The 15,791-nt window shown below is 36.0% G+C and overlaps 2 protein-coding genes across 3 annotated transcripts in view; both read right to left on the bottom strand.

Annotated features, from left to right (window-relative positions):
• rbm34 (RNA binding motif protein 34) overlaps positions 1 to 7,510 on the bottom strand; it is a 28,296-nt gene extending 20,786 nt beyond the window's left edge. The window contains exons 1-3 of the mRNA XM_028820919.2: positions 7,289 to 7,510; positions 1,673 to 1,841; positions 293 to 426 (exon numbers count right to left, since the gene is read on the bottom strand). Of these exons, the coding sequence (XP_028676752.1) occupies positions 293 to 426; positions 1,673 to 1,841; positions 7,289 to 7,314 (329 nt within the window). The 5' untranslated portion in view covers positions 7,315 to 7,510. The remainder of the gene's footprint in view (positions 1 to 292; positions 427 to 1,672; positions 1,842 to 7,288) is intronic.
• Positions 7,511 to 11,650: 4,140 nt separating this feature from the next.
• arid4b (AT-rich interaction domain 4B) overlaps positions 11,651 to 15,791 on the bottom strand; it is a 178,053-nt gene continuing 173,912 nt past the window's right edge. For both annotated transcript variants that reach the window (XM_028820862.2, XM_051919364.1), the window contains 2 exons: positions 14,756 to 14,902; positions 11,651 to 14,130 (listed from right to left, as the gene is read on the bottom strand). In XM_028820862.2, coding sequence (XP_028676695.1) covers positions 14,000 to 14,130; positions 14,756 to 14,902 — 278 coding nt within the window. In that variant the 3' untranslated portion in view covers positions 11,651 to 13,999. The remainder of the gene's footprint in view (positions 14,131 to 14,755; positions 14,903 to 15,791) is intronic.

The raw sequence follows: 15,791 nt of genomic DNA, 5'->3' as shown, positions 1-15,791 counted from the left end.
CTAAGTCATTTATTATTAGATTGTTTGTTACAGAAAGCAAATATGAAATTGCTAAAGATTACAGCATTTTAATGAAAGTCTATTAAGTCATTTCTATTTTTAGGAGTGGCCACCTTTTATTAAAAGGAAAAAAATAAAGTTTAGCATTCTACATGGCTAGCACTAAATGAATATAAGGAACTTTAGCTATGTTACAGTTACCCAACTGCATTTACCCCGCTACCAATCACAATTCGTATCATCATCAAAACCCATTTAATGCCACACGGCTGAACTCTGAAAACCTTCTCACCTGTCAAGCAGTTTCTGCTCACCAAGACTAACTATTCGCTCTTTTAACTTTTTCTGTTTTTTAACAGAGCAAGAGTTGTGTGCAATGTTTGAAGCAGTCACATCTTCAGCGCGTGGTCTTTTCTCAGGGCTTACCTGCAATTAAACAACAAAATTAAATCAGAAACAGGCTCTACAAAAACTCCAAATGCATTTGAAAAATGTTAAATACTGTATGGGCGGAACGGTGGTGCAGTGGTAGCGCTGCTGCCTCGCAGTAAGGAGACCTGGGTTCACTTCCCGGGTCCTCCCTGCATGGAGTTTGCATGTTCTCCCCGTGTCTGCGTGGGTTTCCTCCGGGCTCTCCGGTTTCCACCCACAGTCCAAAGACATGCAGGTTAGGTGGATTGGCGATTCTAAATTGCCCCTAGTATGTGCTTGGTGTGTTTGTGAGTGTCCTGTAATGGGTTGGCACCCTGTCCGGGATTGGTTCCTGCCTTGTGCCCTGTGTTGGCTGGGATTGGCTCCAGCAGACCCCTGTGACCCTGTGTTCGGATTCAGCGGGTTGGAAAATGGATGGATGGATAAATACTATGTTATAAAATATTAATAAATGCATTTTGCCTCCAAAAATGTTGCTATCTGAAATATGCTTATAATTGCTGAAAAGGGATTTTACATTTTGCAACTGTGTCTGAAGGATTTTCCTACCAAATTGCAAACATGCGTATTAGTTTAATTGGGGGCTCTAAATTGGTTTTTCATGAGTTTGGAAATGTGCATGAGTCCAGAAGTGGCACCCAGTTCGGGGTCTAGTTCCTACCTGACATCCAGATTTGTTTAATTTTATACACTAGCACCATGTTCTGAAATAAGCACCATCGTCTTATGATCCTGAGCTAGATTAGCAGGTCAGAAAATGAAAGTAAGGATCAATATGAATTATTAAAATTATAAGATTAATTTTAGTGCAGTCTATCCTCCTTGTGGACTGAAAATAAAACAATGCACTAACCTGTAGTGAGCCTTTGAAACAGAAACCACTCACCACTGCTTTAAACATAATGAAATTAAACACAAGGTGCACTTGTATTACCTTTAAATAGAAATATCAGTTCAGTAATATAAAAAATAAAAATGAATTATAGGTATCTACTTATGTCCAAGATAAAATTCTCAAATGCAATTTTTAAGATTTTCCTTTGTAGAGTTATAAAACAGATGTCTTGTTCATTAGGTGTTAAAATGTATCAAAAGCTGTAAAGCAAGTAAAGTCAATAGATTACCCATTCTTCAGTTGTAAATGCATGGACTGTAACTTCACTTCATCTCATTACTGTAAAAATGTCTATAAAGGAGGCACAGTTAGTGGAAAAGGAGAAGAAAAAAAAAAAAAAGATACCTTTGAAGCAGTAATGTATACTGGCTTGGCAGGAGTGCTTTCAGTTTTAAACAGTGAGGCTAAGCTGCCAGTACTGCTGGCACACGTATTGGTGAATAGGCATCCTGCTACTTGACCTATGACATAATCATCAGATGTGGACTGCTGCTCCAGAACATCACAAGTTTTCCTGCAAAAAAAGAAATGATAACACTGCATTTGAACAAAATGTATCCAAAAAAAAAAAACAAACACAAATATTAATTGTGCACAACACTAAAGATGATTACAAAACACTACACTTACTACATGTAAAACTCCACCTATTCATTACTTTATTATTTTTTAATATGATGTCAGCCATTGTTAATTATAGCTCTTGATTTATATTTTGTGCATTTTATTTAATTTAAGCTGTGGGGCAAGTTATTAGTTAGTTGATTTAATTGCTGTATACCACTAAAACTTAGAGATATTCGTCATCAGCTGTTCTGACATGAGCGTGCAAATTATGTTATGTATCAAAGAACATGTCTTTTTCTTTTAACAAAAGCAAACTGGAGTACTTAAATACTCCACTTACCCAATACAATGTATATGCTACTACATCCTTGTCATAAGTATTCTTGCTGTCTAAAACCCCAGCTATACAACTTTTTGAAAGTTCATTTACTTTTGTGACTCTGCAATCTTTTGAACTCTCACACACAGTCAATTTTGAACATTTATATCAATACCAAAGTCCCACCTCTTCTCTCAGCCATATAAATAAAACTATAATACACTCCATCTTTTGAAATTTTCAGCTTAATATCATGCTGTTTGATATTATTTATCTGTTATGCAGTCTTATTTTAATCCTCAGATCTCATCTTGCCCGTTTGTTTCTCAATCATGAAAAAACAACTAAACCATTTTTCACTAACGTTTCCTTGTAAATGGCCATTGGTCCAATTTATAATATACGCTATATGGGATTTCAAAAATTTAATTGCAGGGGTTTTGGGGATGGGTTGTGATGGGTAGGAAGGCCAAAAACTGTACTTTATTCCAAAATGGCAGAGTCCGTTGATGTGTGTGTTGTGCTCACCCTGCCCAGGGTTTGTTCTTGGTATGCGCCGGAAGCTTGCTTGGATAGGCTCCATCTTCCCCTCAGTCCTACTTTGGACAAGTGGGTTTGGAAGATGGATGGATGGAGGATTCTGGGAAATTTAGAATGTTAAAAGGAAAAAGAAACATGGAATACCAGTTTCCTATTTAATATAATTCCTCTGGAAAACAAATGACAAAAATGAAAATGTTTCAATATGCACATGTTCATTTATTCTGTATAATGACAAAAGACATTTGCTAGGTTTAAAGAAATACATTTAAAATGCTGTGTCTGTAGTACACATACATGTTGCTCCAAAAATGCCAAACACTTACAAAGATATTAAAGGCACTACATGATAAACAGATCAATAGAAAAATAGATAGATTATAAAGGCACTATATGATATCATCAAATAAACATTTAAAAGGTACTGTACGATAGGTACATATATACTACAGGGCACTCTATTTGGATAGAACTTTATTTCCAGGGGGAAATATGACTTTTTATTGAAGCTCTATAAATAAATAAATACATAAACAGAAAAAACACACACACACAAATACACTATTGTCTGAACAGACACCAGAATGACTAAAAATCAAAAAAATACTTCTGACTTGGCAGTAACGATCACAGAGAGGTGCTATCCAGATGTACTGCTATTGGTATAATGGAGCATCAGTAATGTCACATAACACACTTTTACTGAGTAATTCATTGTCTGAAAGTCCTCAGGTGTTACTGTGTCAGAAACAGGATGTGCAGCACTGTTCATAATGGCTCTCAGTTTTGTTTTCAGTCTCTCATTCACTAAAACCTCCAGAAGGGCAAGAATACATCCCATGTCCCATAACTGAGCTTGCCCTTTTAATTATCTTATTGATTTGGTAGGCCTCCCTTTAAGTGACGTTACCAGCTGTGGTAAATAGATATGAAAGACACCAGATAGACAGACATACAGTGGTGTGAAAAACTATTTGCCCCCTTCCTGATTTCTTATTCTTTTACATGTTTGTCACACAAAATGTTTCTGATCATCAAACACATTTAACCATTAGTCAAATATAACACAAGTAAACACAAAATGCAGTTTTTAAATGATGGTTTTTATTATTTAGGGAGCAAAAAAATCCAAACCTACATGGCCCTGTGTGAAAAAGTAATTGCCCCCTTGTTAAAAAATAACCTAACTGTGGTGTATCACACCTGAGTTCAATTTCCGTAGCCACCCCCAGGCCTGATTACTGCCACACCTGTTTCAATCAAGAAATCACTTAAATAGGAGCTGCCTGACACAGAGAAGTAGACCAAAAGCACCTCAAAAGCTAGACATCATGCCAAGATCCAAAGAAATTCAGGAACAAATGAGAACAGAAGTAATTGAGATCGATCAGTCTGGTAAAGGTTATAAAGCCATTTCTAAAGCTTTGGGACTCCAGCGAACCACAGTGAGAGCCATTATCCACAAATGGCAAAAACATGGAACAGTGGTGAACCTTCCCAGGAGTGGCCGGCCGACCAAAATTACCCCAAGAGCGCAGAGACGACTCATCCGAGAGGTCACAAAAGACCCCAGGACAACGTCTAAAGAACTGCAGGCCTCACTTGCCTCAATTAAGGTCAGTGTTCACGACTCCACCATAAGAAAGAGACTGGGCAAAAATGGCCTGCATGGCAGATGTCCAAGATGCAAACCACTGTTAAGCAAAAAGAACATTAGGGCTCGTCTCAATTTTGCTAAGAAACATCTCAATGATTGCCAAGACTTTTGGGAAAATACCTTGTGGACTGATGAGACAAAAGTTGAACTTTTTGGAAGGCAAATGTCCCGTTACATCTGGCGTAAAAGGAACACAGCATTTCAGAAAAAGAACATCATACCAACAGTAAAATATGGTGGTGGTAGTGTGATGATCTGGGGTTGTTTTGCTGCTTCAGGATCTGGAAGGCTTGCTGTGATAGATGGAACCATGAATTCTACTGTCTACCAAAAAATCCTGAAGGAGAATGTCCGGCCATCTGTTCGTCAACTCAAGCTGAAGCGATCTTGGGTGCTGCAACAGGACAATGACCCAAAACACACCAGCAAATCCACCTCTGAATGGCTGAAGAAAAACAAAATGAAGACTTTGGAGTGGCCTAGTCAAAGTCCTGACCTGAATCCAATTGAGATGCTATGGCATGACCTGAAAAAGGCGGTTCATGCTAGAAAACCCTCAAATAAAGCTGAATTACAACAATTTTGCAAAGATGAGTGGGCCAAAATTCCTCCAGAGCGCTGTAAAAGATTCATTGCAAGTTATCGCAAACGCTTGATTGCAGTTATTGCTGCTAAGGGTGGCCCAACCAGTTATTAGGTTCAGGGGGCAATTACTTTTTCACACAGGGCCATGTAGGTTTGGATTTTTTTTTCTCCCTAAATAATAAAAACCACCATTTACAAACTGCATTTTGTGTTTACTTGTGTTATATTTGACTAATGGTTAAATGTGTTTGATGATCAGAAACATTTTGTGTGACAAACATGCAAAAGAATAAGAAATCAGGAAGGGGGCAAATAGTTTTTCACACCACTGTATATGAAATGCAATTGATCGATATATAGATATGAAAGGCACTATATCATAGATAGAAAGAAATAAAAGGAGCTACATCATGGATAGATAGCACTTTATGTTTCCTGGGAAAACTTGCCTTACTTACACGTATTTGCTCAGACCCAACAGACCGGGATCAACAACTGCAGGAGCTCAGACAAGATTTCATCAGACAAGGTTACACCCCGAAAACAACAGACACTCAAATAAGAAGAGCTACTGCCATACTCAGAGACAACCTTCTGGAATATAAAAACAAAGACAACAAGGATCGCATCCCCCTTGTTGTCACCTACAACCCACATCTTGAAACACTTTGAAAAATTATAAAAGAACTTCAGCCAATACTAAACAATGACCAAACACTGAAAAATGTATTTCCTGAACCTCCCCCTCCTGGCATACAGACAACCACCAAACCTTCAACAATTAATTGTCCGAGGCTCCCTAAGTGAACCAACAGAAAATGGCACATCTCCATGCCTACAGAAAAGATGCAAAACATGTGCCCACATCTATGATACAGACCGTATAGTTATACCACACTGCCGACTTGAACATCACATCAAGGGATCATTTTCCTGCAGATCATCTAATGCAGTCTACCTAATTTTCTGCATGAAATGTCCTGACACTGCATTCTATGTGGGAGAAACTGGACAAACACTCTGCCAGAGAATGAATTTACACAGGTTCCACATTAAACATGGCCACACAGATGTTCCTGTGGCGGCCCACTTCAACAGCCATGGACACTGTGAGAAGGACTTTAAAGTCACAGTGCTTATGGGCAACTTCAAAACACAGCAAGAGAGAAAAGAATGGGAAGTTAAACTCATGCTAAAATTTAATACTTTACAACATGGATTGAATAAAGACAAGAGTTTTATGGCCAGATATGAGGATTGTTTACATCTCTCAGAATGACAGACAACCTGTCTACAGACCCACATTGTTTTGAAAAAACTCAATACAAACTTCAAAAGACTTTGTTGGACAGTTATCTTATCCAGAGATCTTGACAATACATTGTTCTTTTCTCTCTTGTTAAATTAACCTTAGCCTGAATGAATCTATTAATTTTTTACATTAAAAATTTCTCATTTAAATATTTACCAATGTTGTTTCTTGTCCTAGAGTGTGTATATAAACATAGGAAACTCCAGTTTCTGTATTACATCTTGCCTGAAGAAGGGGCCTGAGTTGCCTCGAAAGCTTGCATATTGTAATCTTTTTAGTTAGCCAATAAAAGGTGTCATTTTGCTTGGCTTTTCTTTACTTACACATAATATTCATGATATTTTTGCTCTTAATAAATTGGCAGTTAACAAGCACAACACAGCCCTGTTACTGTAAATTCGATTAACAATTCTCTACTGGAAGTACTCGCTTTAACATACAATGTATAATTTTAGTATACAACTGCTTGCAAACGTTTGGGTACTCCAGGTCAATTCTCATGTTTCACTGAATGTCTACATGAATGCAAACTGTCATATTTCTACACCTTTTTAATGCATATTGTGTATTTCTTTGCTGACTTTAATATATTACATAAATACGTGAACGTGACATTTGCAAAGGTCTGGTGCTTATCAGCTCTTGACAACATCACTAATGGCAGAAATCACATGGGTGACGAAGCTTATGCATTTACGGTTACAGTACACACATGCACTTACAGAGTTGTGGTTAGCACTGGGCTGGTTCTGCCCTACGTCCGATGCTACTTGTTTGACCTCCGACACCCCACGACTTTCTCATCGTAAACAACAATGAAAACATAACCAAGGGTCAACTGATCATACTGTTTCTAAATCCAAGACTTTACTTACAAGACACGCAATCATTAAGTAATCAAATATAAATCACTTAGCAATTAAACGTTTAACACACGGACAAGTGGGGGGGGGGGGTTCTTATTGTTTAATATATTCTCACCTTTTAAGTGATTGCTTCTTTTTCATAATTAAATACTTGTATTCTCCTCTCACTTTGAAGTTTCTCCACCGCACACGTAAAACCTTAAACAGCTTGTTTCACCTGAGCAAAACACACGAAAGAAGCTATTCGGCAAGACACCCATAGCACGTGCACGTGGTCGTCTACGCGCTTCCTCCATCCAGATTTGTGTTCGCCTGTTCATTCTTCCGCCGTGAATGCATTGCTGTCTCCATCTGCTTTAGTTCCGACTTGTCGTTGGGCTCAGGGTGGGTAACTTTTCTACGAGTCGGCAACGGTTCTCATTATGCCTTTTCTTCAGTTTATTAATAAACTTTCAGTTTACTTTATATGCGTCATTCTCACTCACATACAGACAGGAAAAAACAAAATGTGTTGTAATTCAAGCTATCTTTTTTAAATCGAAGAATGATGATTTCTGTCATAATTAAAGAGAGTAGTTAAAAAAAATATCATGGGGGGGTGAGTGGGACACAACAAGCTCGTTATTGATTGGCCTACTCTCACAAGATAAGCTCAACACACACAAAAACCTGAATACACACACGAGCACAGAAATCTTTGCCCTGCCTGTCACTCGTTAGTACTCCACACTGGGACTCGGTGGCTTTGGCTTGAGCAGACCAGACGGCTGTTGTACTGACACTCAAGATCTAAATCTGAATTCACTTCATTTGCCAGGAATTTGTTTTACTTGCACTGACGCACAATACAAGGATAATACAACAATATAAAAGATCAAATATAAAGGGAAACGTCCCAAGTTGCACAGGTATACAGTACATATATAACGAAGTAAAACTCAGACCTACCAAGTCAGAATGACTGCACATAGAAAAAAAAACTCTCGAAGGGACTTGTTTCTTAGATTTCACCACATAAAGTTCTTAGAAGAGGTGAAGCCCAGGTTGAGTTGGACCAGCAGTGAGTTTTGTGGCAGACCTCCCTACTCTGGACTCATATAGGACCCGAATGGATGGTAACTTACAGCTTATGGTCTTTCCCCAGGTTCTAAGGGTGCGCTGCAGACTGTCCTCAGCCTGAGCAAAGGCAGAACCAAACCAGACTGTTATAGAAGAGGTTAGAATGGACTTGTTGATGGTTGTGTAGAATTGGATCAATATTGCTTAGCAAAGATTGAATTTCCTCATCTGGTCCCAAAAGCACATTCTCTGATGAGCTTTCTTGATAATACATATGATGTTTGCACAATGCACAGAAACTTCAATGACTCTGATGTCCCAACAGCTGAACTGTTTAGAGCAAATGATAGGTGAGCTGGTGGCTGTTCCCTGAATTCCTATCATCACCTCATTAGTTTTTTGACTGTTAAGGTCCACATTATAATGGCTACACCAAACTATCAGATGTTGTACCTCAAGCCTGTATATGGACTCCTCATAGTTTGAAATGAGGCCTATTCATGTAATGTCATCTGCAAATTTAAAATGTTTGACAGAAGAATCACCAGAGGTACAGTCTTTTGTATATAGTCAGAAGAGTAGTGCAGAAAGTACACTGCCCTGCAGTTCACCAGTACAAAGTGTTAATGGGTCAGACTTATGTTTGCCCAATCATACGTACTGTTTCCTGTATTTTCATTTTCCAGTCATGCCCCATAAGCCTCCATCATAAAGTGCCAACAAGAGCAAGACTTTTTTTTTTTAAACTATACAAAGTGCTTAACTTTAAAATACGATTATATGTGGTAAATGCATATATACCATGTTTGTGAAATTGTTTTATACTGTAAAGAAAGAAATAAAGTTATCCTTTACAATAAGGTAAATAAACTGCATCAATCAATGATTCCTTATTTGTTACCATGATTCAAGTGACTAAATGATCATTCATAAAATCCTTTCAAAAATTACCATAACCCTGTGACGCCCCAGTTATAAAGAATTTGTCTCATCTTAAGTAAACATTACAATAAGCATTTACACAGGCAGTGATATAATGTACCTCAGGAACCTGTTCTCCATTTTGAATAATTATTGTTTTACTAGGAATACGGTGGCTTTGTAATTTTCTATTTCACATGAGAAATATGCTTGAATGGAAACAAAAAAGTGTTAAAAGTTTTTTACTAAATGGCCATTGTTACTTGCCAATGTATGGCCCAGCTATCATTATGGCAATAATCTTCTTGGTCCCTGTATGGTAGTGATGGTCTTACTTATGTTGGTGGATTGGTAAACTTAAAAAACCCTACAGAACTCTACAGGACTCCTGACAGGAGAAAACTCCTCTTAAACTGTGAGATGTTCAGTCTGCTTTGACAAAAAACAACACTGACAGATTGGGTTGTGAACAACTGGGAAGAAATTAACGAATTGGTTAGGTTGCTTTGTGATGTAAATTAAGTGGACTCATTAGCAGTATATAATAAACACACATGCACAGGCAAAACATTCTCAAAAAAAAGTGTACATTTTTATTCATCTTTCAGCCTAAGGGTCCATCCTCTAACTTGGTTATCTTGGTCAGTACTGCAGTATTTATCCTGACAGCACTAGTTGTAAAGCAGGAACCAGTACATGGCAAGCCAATCTCACGCATTCACCCACACTCACCCATAAGAGGGTGATTTACATAACCTGCATGTCTTTGGGATATGGGAGGCAAACACATGGAAGTTAGAGGAGACCAATCAATGAACCAGTGGACTTGAGAGGCAGTACCAGCGCTAAACTCTATGCCAGTGTACTCTCCCAGTGGATCTGAGGATGAATTGACTGTGACATTTGTTTTCACCACTGTTAGCCTTAGCTTGGCTGAAATTATCCAGGTGGGTGTCCCTTGCCTCTGTAAATGGTTCACACTCATCGTAAAATGCAAAACTCGTGAGAGTTCAAGTATTAGCTAGCAAATCTCCAAACAAGATCAACATAGAAAAAAACCCCAGTAAAATCATAAAGAACGAAAGTGCAACATTCAGAGAAATGAGGCTATCCTGACGGCAGGTGTTGATGTTGACACACAGCTTGTCCAAGAAACCTTAAAATGTAATAATGGGACAATGCATTTACTTTGATAGATATTTTATAAATGAAACTAACATACAGTAGCTAGGTTTAATTGATGTGGTGGAATTCTCAATTCTTTTTTAATTTAAATATATTTAAATAATAGTTATTGGTTAGTCAAACATATAGAGCTATACTTTATTCAAAATTAATTCTTTATATATCTAAAGGGAAGAGAAAGATGGAAAGAAATATTCTTCTCAAAAATATTATCAGTTACTTACCTTGTGTTGTTTGTGGTAATGGTTGAGACAAATTTTTAATCTCAAGTTTTTATATAAAATGGAAATAAACTTCCTGGTACAATAGGGTTCTACCAGGACTAAAACTGGGCAAACAGCATTTAAACTTTCATGAAAAAATAAAATCTCAAATGACTTCTGTCACATAATCCATGTGTCAGATATCTAGTCCTATGCTCATAATTTCCAAACACTCAAATCTTTTTTTTTGTTTTTTTAATTTACTCATTTCTCTCCTCAATGTTAGTGAGGAGATATCTAATCCATTTTAAAGGGATCCTCCACCCAAAAATGATATTTGAAGTATATCCTGTAATATTGTCCAGCCTTGATGTTCTGGTCTGGTCTGATCTGATTACGCAACAAAGCTCCCTCAGGCTTTTTGTAATAAAGGATGTCCAACAGATGGAGCTATTTGCAATGGTGATCTTGACTTTTCTTTATTTGAAATACAATTATCATTTCTGAATTTCTGAGTCGAAGTGGGCTCATTGTAGTCAACGTCCAGGCAGTGTACAATTAAGAAAACCAGTAGCTTGTTTAGATCCACAGCTTAATTGTGAATTTCCCATTGAGATTAATAAAGTATCTATCTATCTATCTATCTATCTATCTATCTATCTATCTATCTATCTATCTATCTATCTATCTATCTATCTAGCTGAGTAAAACAGAAGCTATACAGTGCACCAATGAGACCCCATATGGAATATACCTAGCATTTCTATGCCAGTATTTATCAGGTGTCTCAGAGTAGGAAAAACAGTTCTAACTGGCTTAAAATTCATGGATTTTTTTCCCCCACAGTGATGCAAATTTTTCCAGGTTTTCTAATTTTTGAAACTACTCGTAATTTCTCCAGGATTAAGGAAAGTTAAATTAATCTAATCTGATATAAAGTTTAGTAGAGACATCCTAAATAGTAAAATACTGTACATAATCGACCATGTGAAAGTGACAATTTTCTGTCATTAGTAACCATCATGTAATAACTAATACCAACTGATACCACCTGATCCACTGTGGAGTATGTTCTATATGAAACAACTATAGAAAAAGAAAGCAAATAATTCACAAACTATGGCATTTATTTAAAACAGAGGCTTTTTTTTCCTTGCTTACATTTTTACAATAAATTACAGAATATCCACCCACTGCAGAACCTAATAAATACTATTCATCTTTCTCCCAGACCAACACCAACCCCTTTGTGCCCTCCCATTAATGTTTTAGCAGGATGTTTCATTATTTGAAGATCCAGAAAACTTTACAGTCCATATACAAGTTTGAAAATACTTTTTTGAAAACTGCCCTTGACTGAAATTATCTCAAAACAGCTCAAGCTATGGAAACAAAGTCATCTTTACCAAGAGAAAGTTTGTGTAAAGATCTGTGACACACAAAAACCGACAAACCAATGTTAATGGAAATTAAATTCCCTCTCACGCTTAACACACATAAACTTGCAAGCATGAGTGTGTAATATATACAAATAACATATATATTTACACAGACTCATTTTCTTTCATGTCTTCCATATATAATATATACACACAAATATAATTTATATAATATTTATGCATATTACATTATATGCATGCTTCAGCTTGCAAGAGTTAGCTCTGTGTTCATGTGTCTATATTATGTGTATACAGTCAGCATACACATATGCATGTATTTTTATATATAATTATTGTTATATGTGCTCATTTCTCACACATACACACACACACACACATAAATATATATATTTATATATTTATATTTTTACATGCTTCTCTCTTTTTGAGAATAAACACAAAACTACAATTAAAACAGTAAAACTGTCTGTACAAAAAAGTACATAATATTAACAGTGGAAGCTATTAAATAGTTTTGACTTCAACACACCTTTCAATATACAAATGTATTACAAAGGCAAACAGTTACAAGTGCCAAAGGGAAAAGACCTTTAGTATATCACAGAACATAAAAATCAATAAGCAGAAAGTAGACTGAAATTTACCTTTATGTCATTTTTTTATGCAGAATCAATATATTATTCATCTCAGAGTGACTGAAACTCCATACAAAAAAGTTGCAGTAATAAGGCCAGATATGACAGCAGGGAGGTTGCCTGCATTTGCAATGCTTCAGTTCCTTTATACTAATATATACCATTACACTGAGCAAAAGGAAAACAGAATGAGATAAAAAAAAAAAATATCCTTTTTGTTTGCTTCTTCGTTATAAACCTCTTAAAGCTTGATGCAAATGTGATGTGCACAGCAGGCTAGGCTGCTCATACAGTAATTTGTAAACTGAAGTAAGAAGAAATGAATTTCAGAAAAGCATAACTTAATAACAGAACTATATCACATTTTACTAAACAGAAATTCTTCATCTCAACTTTAATGCTCATTCTTTTCACCTGTGACAATTTTCACTACATGAAGATCCTTTTACCTAAAGGGACCAAATATTCAACCAAATGCTTTTATTTTTCAATAATAATTTGATTTAAAGTTTAAATTAGTTACCAAAGAGATAACGCTTTATCGGATTCCAAATCTTACAAAATAAAAGCTTTTTCAGCCTTTCCATACTCTGTTCCCTTTACCTCTGATAGCTGTTGGCCTATTTATTCATGAATATACTTCTACTTAAAGGGAGTGCAAACTTAGCCTTCCATTAACTATTTAGATTTATTCCCATTGTAACTCACAGTTAAAGTTAAAATCAATGTAATTAAAGTTAAGGCTTTAAGATATTTTATAAAATATGAAATCCATTACCCCCCTTAATTCTCATGTGTACTTATGTGTTTTATTAGAAATACTTTAAAACTCTGGAAAATACTTTAGAGGCAGCCTGACTAGCTAGGAGTTTCATAGTCAATGACGAATTACCTGGATAATTGTGTAACTAATGGGTTGGTCAAACAGACCCTGAAATTGTCTATTTAAACAGAAATAGGTTATTTGTATACAGAAAAGAATCTGTTGCAAGTGAAACAGAGAGTCCCAGGTTCAGCTGTATGTTGTATGATGGAGCTCTAACGCTACAGGTACCAGGTTACACAAAAAACAAAACATTGAAAAAATGAGGACTGGCAGGGATTGATTCCATGAAGAGTTACTTTCTCCTGTAGCAATTCACTTCAGTTGTAGCAAGTTGAAAACAATTATTGCTTGAAGACAAAAAAAAAAGAAAAAAAAATACAAGAGATCTGTTATATTTTTTATTCTCCTTCATAAAAGTGCACTTAAGTGCAGAGCTTACTTGCCGAGGGAACCATTGTAAATAGAAAATAGTGCTCATGTTTAGTTCTTTTTTTGCCCCAAACACATTTGTGCCTCAGTTATCAAAAAATGCTCCTTCCTTCCAGCAGCTGAAGAGCATTAGCTGAACGCTGAGAGAAAAGGGCCAGTTTCCTTCTGTCACCTGCATTCAAGTGACACCCCATTGTTTTGAGAAGAGTTTGACACTGGTGGGTCAGCTAGGGTAAGCATGACCGCTGCTGTGATGGAACTAGAGGATGGTGAAGAAGACGAAGATGAAGCAGTGACACCTTGAAAAAGAACAAGAGATGATTAAATTCTGCAAATCAACAGAGTTTTCTTTTACATAGTCCAAAAAACCTATCTGAGGAAGAAGTGTATCAAACAGTGCAAATGTTCACAGTATAATTTCAAGATCAATATTAATGTACTACACAAAATAGTGTGAATGAGAGTAAGGAATGGGAGGTGCTATATAAAATATTTAATATTTTATGATTGTTTGAAACAGCTGTCTGTGAAATTTATAATATGAAATAATAAATGAGTTACAGCTTTGCAAGAACTTTCATTATAAAGGGTCTTATGTATATAAAATAAAAGGTTCAGTTGGTATTCACTATGAAGGGTGATCTACAAAGAAAATCTGTATAAGTTCTGTTTAAAACATAAAAAACATAACAAACATGTAACAAACCAATCAAGTCACTTGACCTGCCAGTGCTGTAAATAAAGAAACAGAGAAACAAATGCAATAATCACCCAGCACTTTTCAGAATATAGTATGTCGATTCTCTTTTCATTAAAGAGGCCAAAAAGTAAGTGAATGGTGTTAAAACGTGAATGACAGAAGTTGTGCAAGTCATCATACACCATACAACAATCTGAAATTCTTTTTAAGCAAAAACCTCTTACTTTCTCGTTCCTTCTTCTTTAAACGTTTTCTTCTTCTGTCGATGGAGGCCACTTCTGACTTCAATGACAAATAATGTTGTCTGATTTCTTGTAGCTTGTCTTGAAGAAATGCTATGCGGTCAACACTTGACATCTTCTCTAGTTCAGCTGTGTCATTGAAAAACAAAGGGACCAAGAAAGAAATATTTCTTGATATATTTACTTCTCCAAACATCCACTTGATTACTATGTTGGTATAAACACCACTTTCACATTTCCAAACTAATGCTGTAGCTAATTTATTCATCATAATAATAAATATGGTAATTTGAAAAATTAAACACTGAAAATCTCTTGTATGTTAAAAAACCTGCCAAGTATGTTAGCCAAACTTAAAAAGATGACAAGGCAACCATACCACCTAAATCTGCCCTTCTAACTTTTACACACACATTTTTATAATAATTATTCATTGGGAACAGCTTATTCACTTTAATCCTGTAATTTTCTTTTAAAGCTTCAGCTATCATATTAATAATACTGACACTTATTGCTGAATCTGTTTGTTATTGAAATTATCTATCTTTCTGACTGACTGTGCAATTACAAATATAGATTTTGTTTAAGTATCAGTATCACTATTGAACATGCTAAATATATAAAACAATGTTGAGTATCACACATACTTCAATAATAACTAATGTTCTCATAGTCACCATGCCTGGATGAACAAAATATTGTCAGAATTTGATCATAGGGGAGGGGAAGATATTCTGGTCAGCTACAGAAAGTACTTCCAAACACACCAGATATATAGTAGTGGAACAAAATAACGCACAAGAACAAACCACAATGTATTATCTTGACCCATAGTAGTGATAAGTACAATAACTGCTAAAATACAAGCCTTAACAATTTGGAGTAACAAGTAAAAGAAAAATTATTACTTGCTAGCCAGTTATATGCAACACACATGTTTAAAAAACACCCCATTATTACACCAGCACAAGGTAGGGGGCCATGCATCTTCCTCAAAAACCAAAGCAAATAATTCTGT

Source organism: Erpetoichthys calabaricus, chromosome 15 (assembly GCF_900747795.2).
Source record: "Erpetoichthys calabaricus chromosome 15, fErpCal1.3, whole genome shotgun sequence".
In the NCBI taxonomy this organism is placed as follows: domain Eukaryota; kingdom Metazoa; phylum Chordata; class Cladistia; order Polypteriformes; family Polypteridae; genus Erpetoichthys; species Erpetoichthys calabaricus.
Note: the sequence above shows the minus strand (reverse complement) of the source record. Positions and strands in the feature narration are given on the sequence as shown.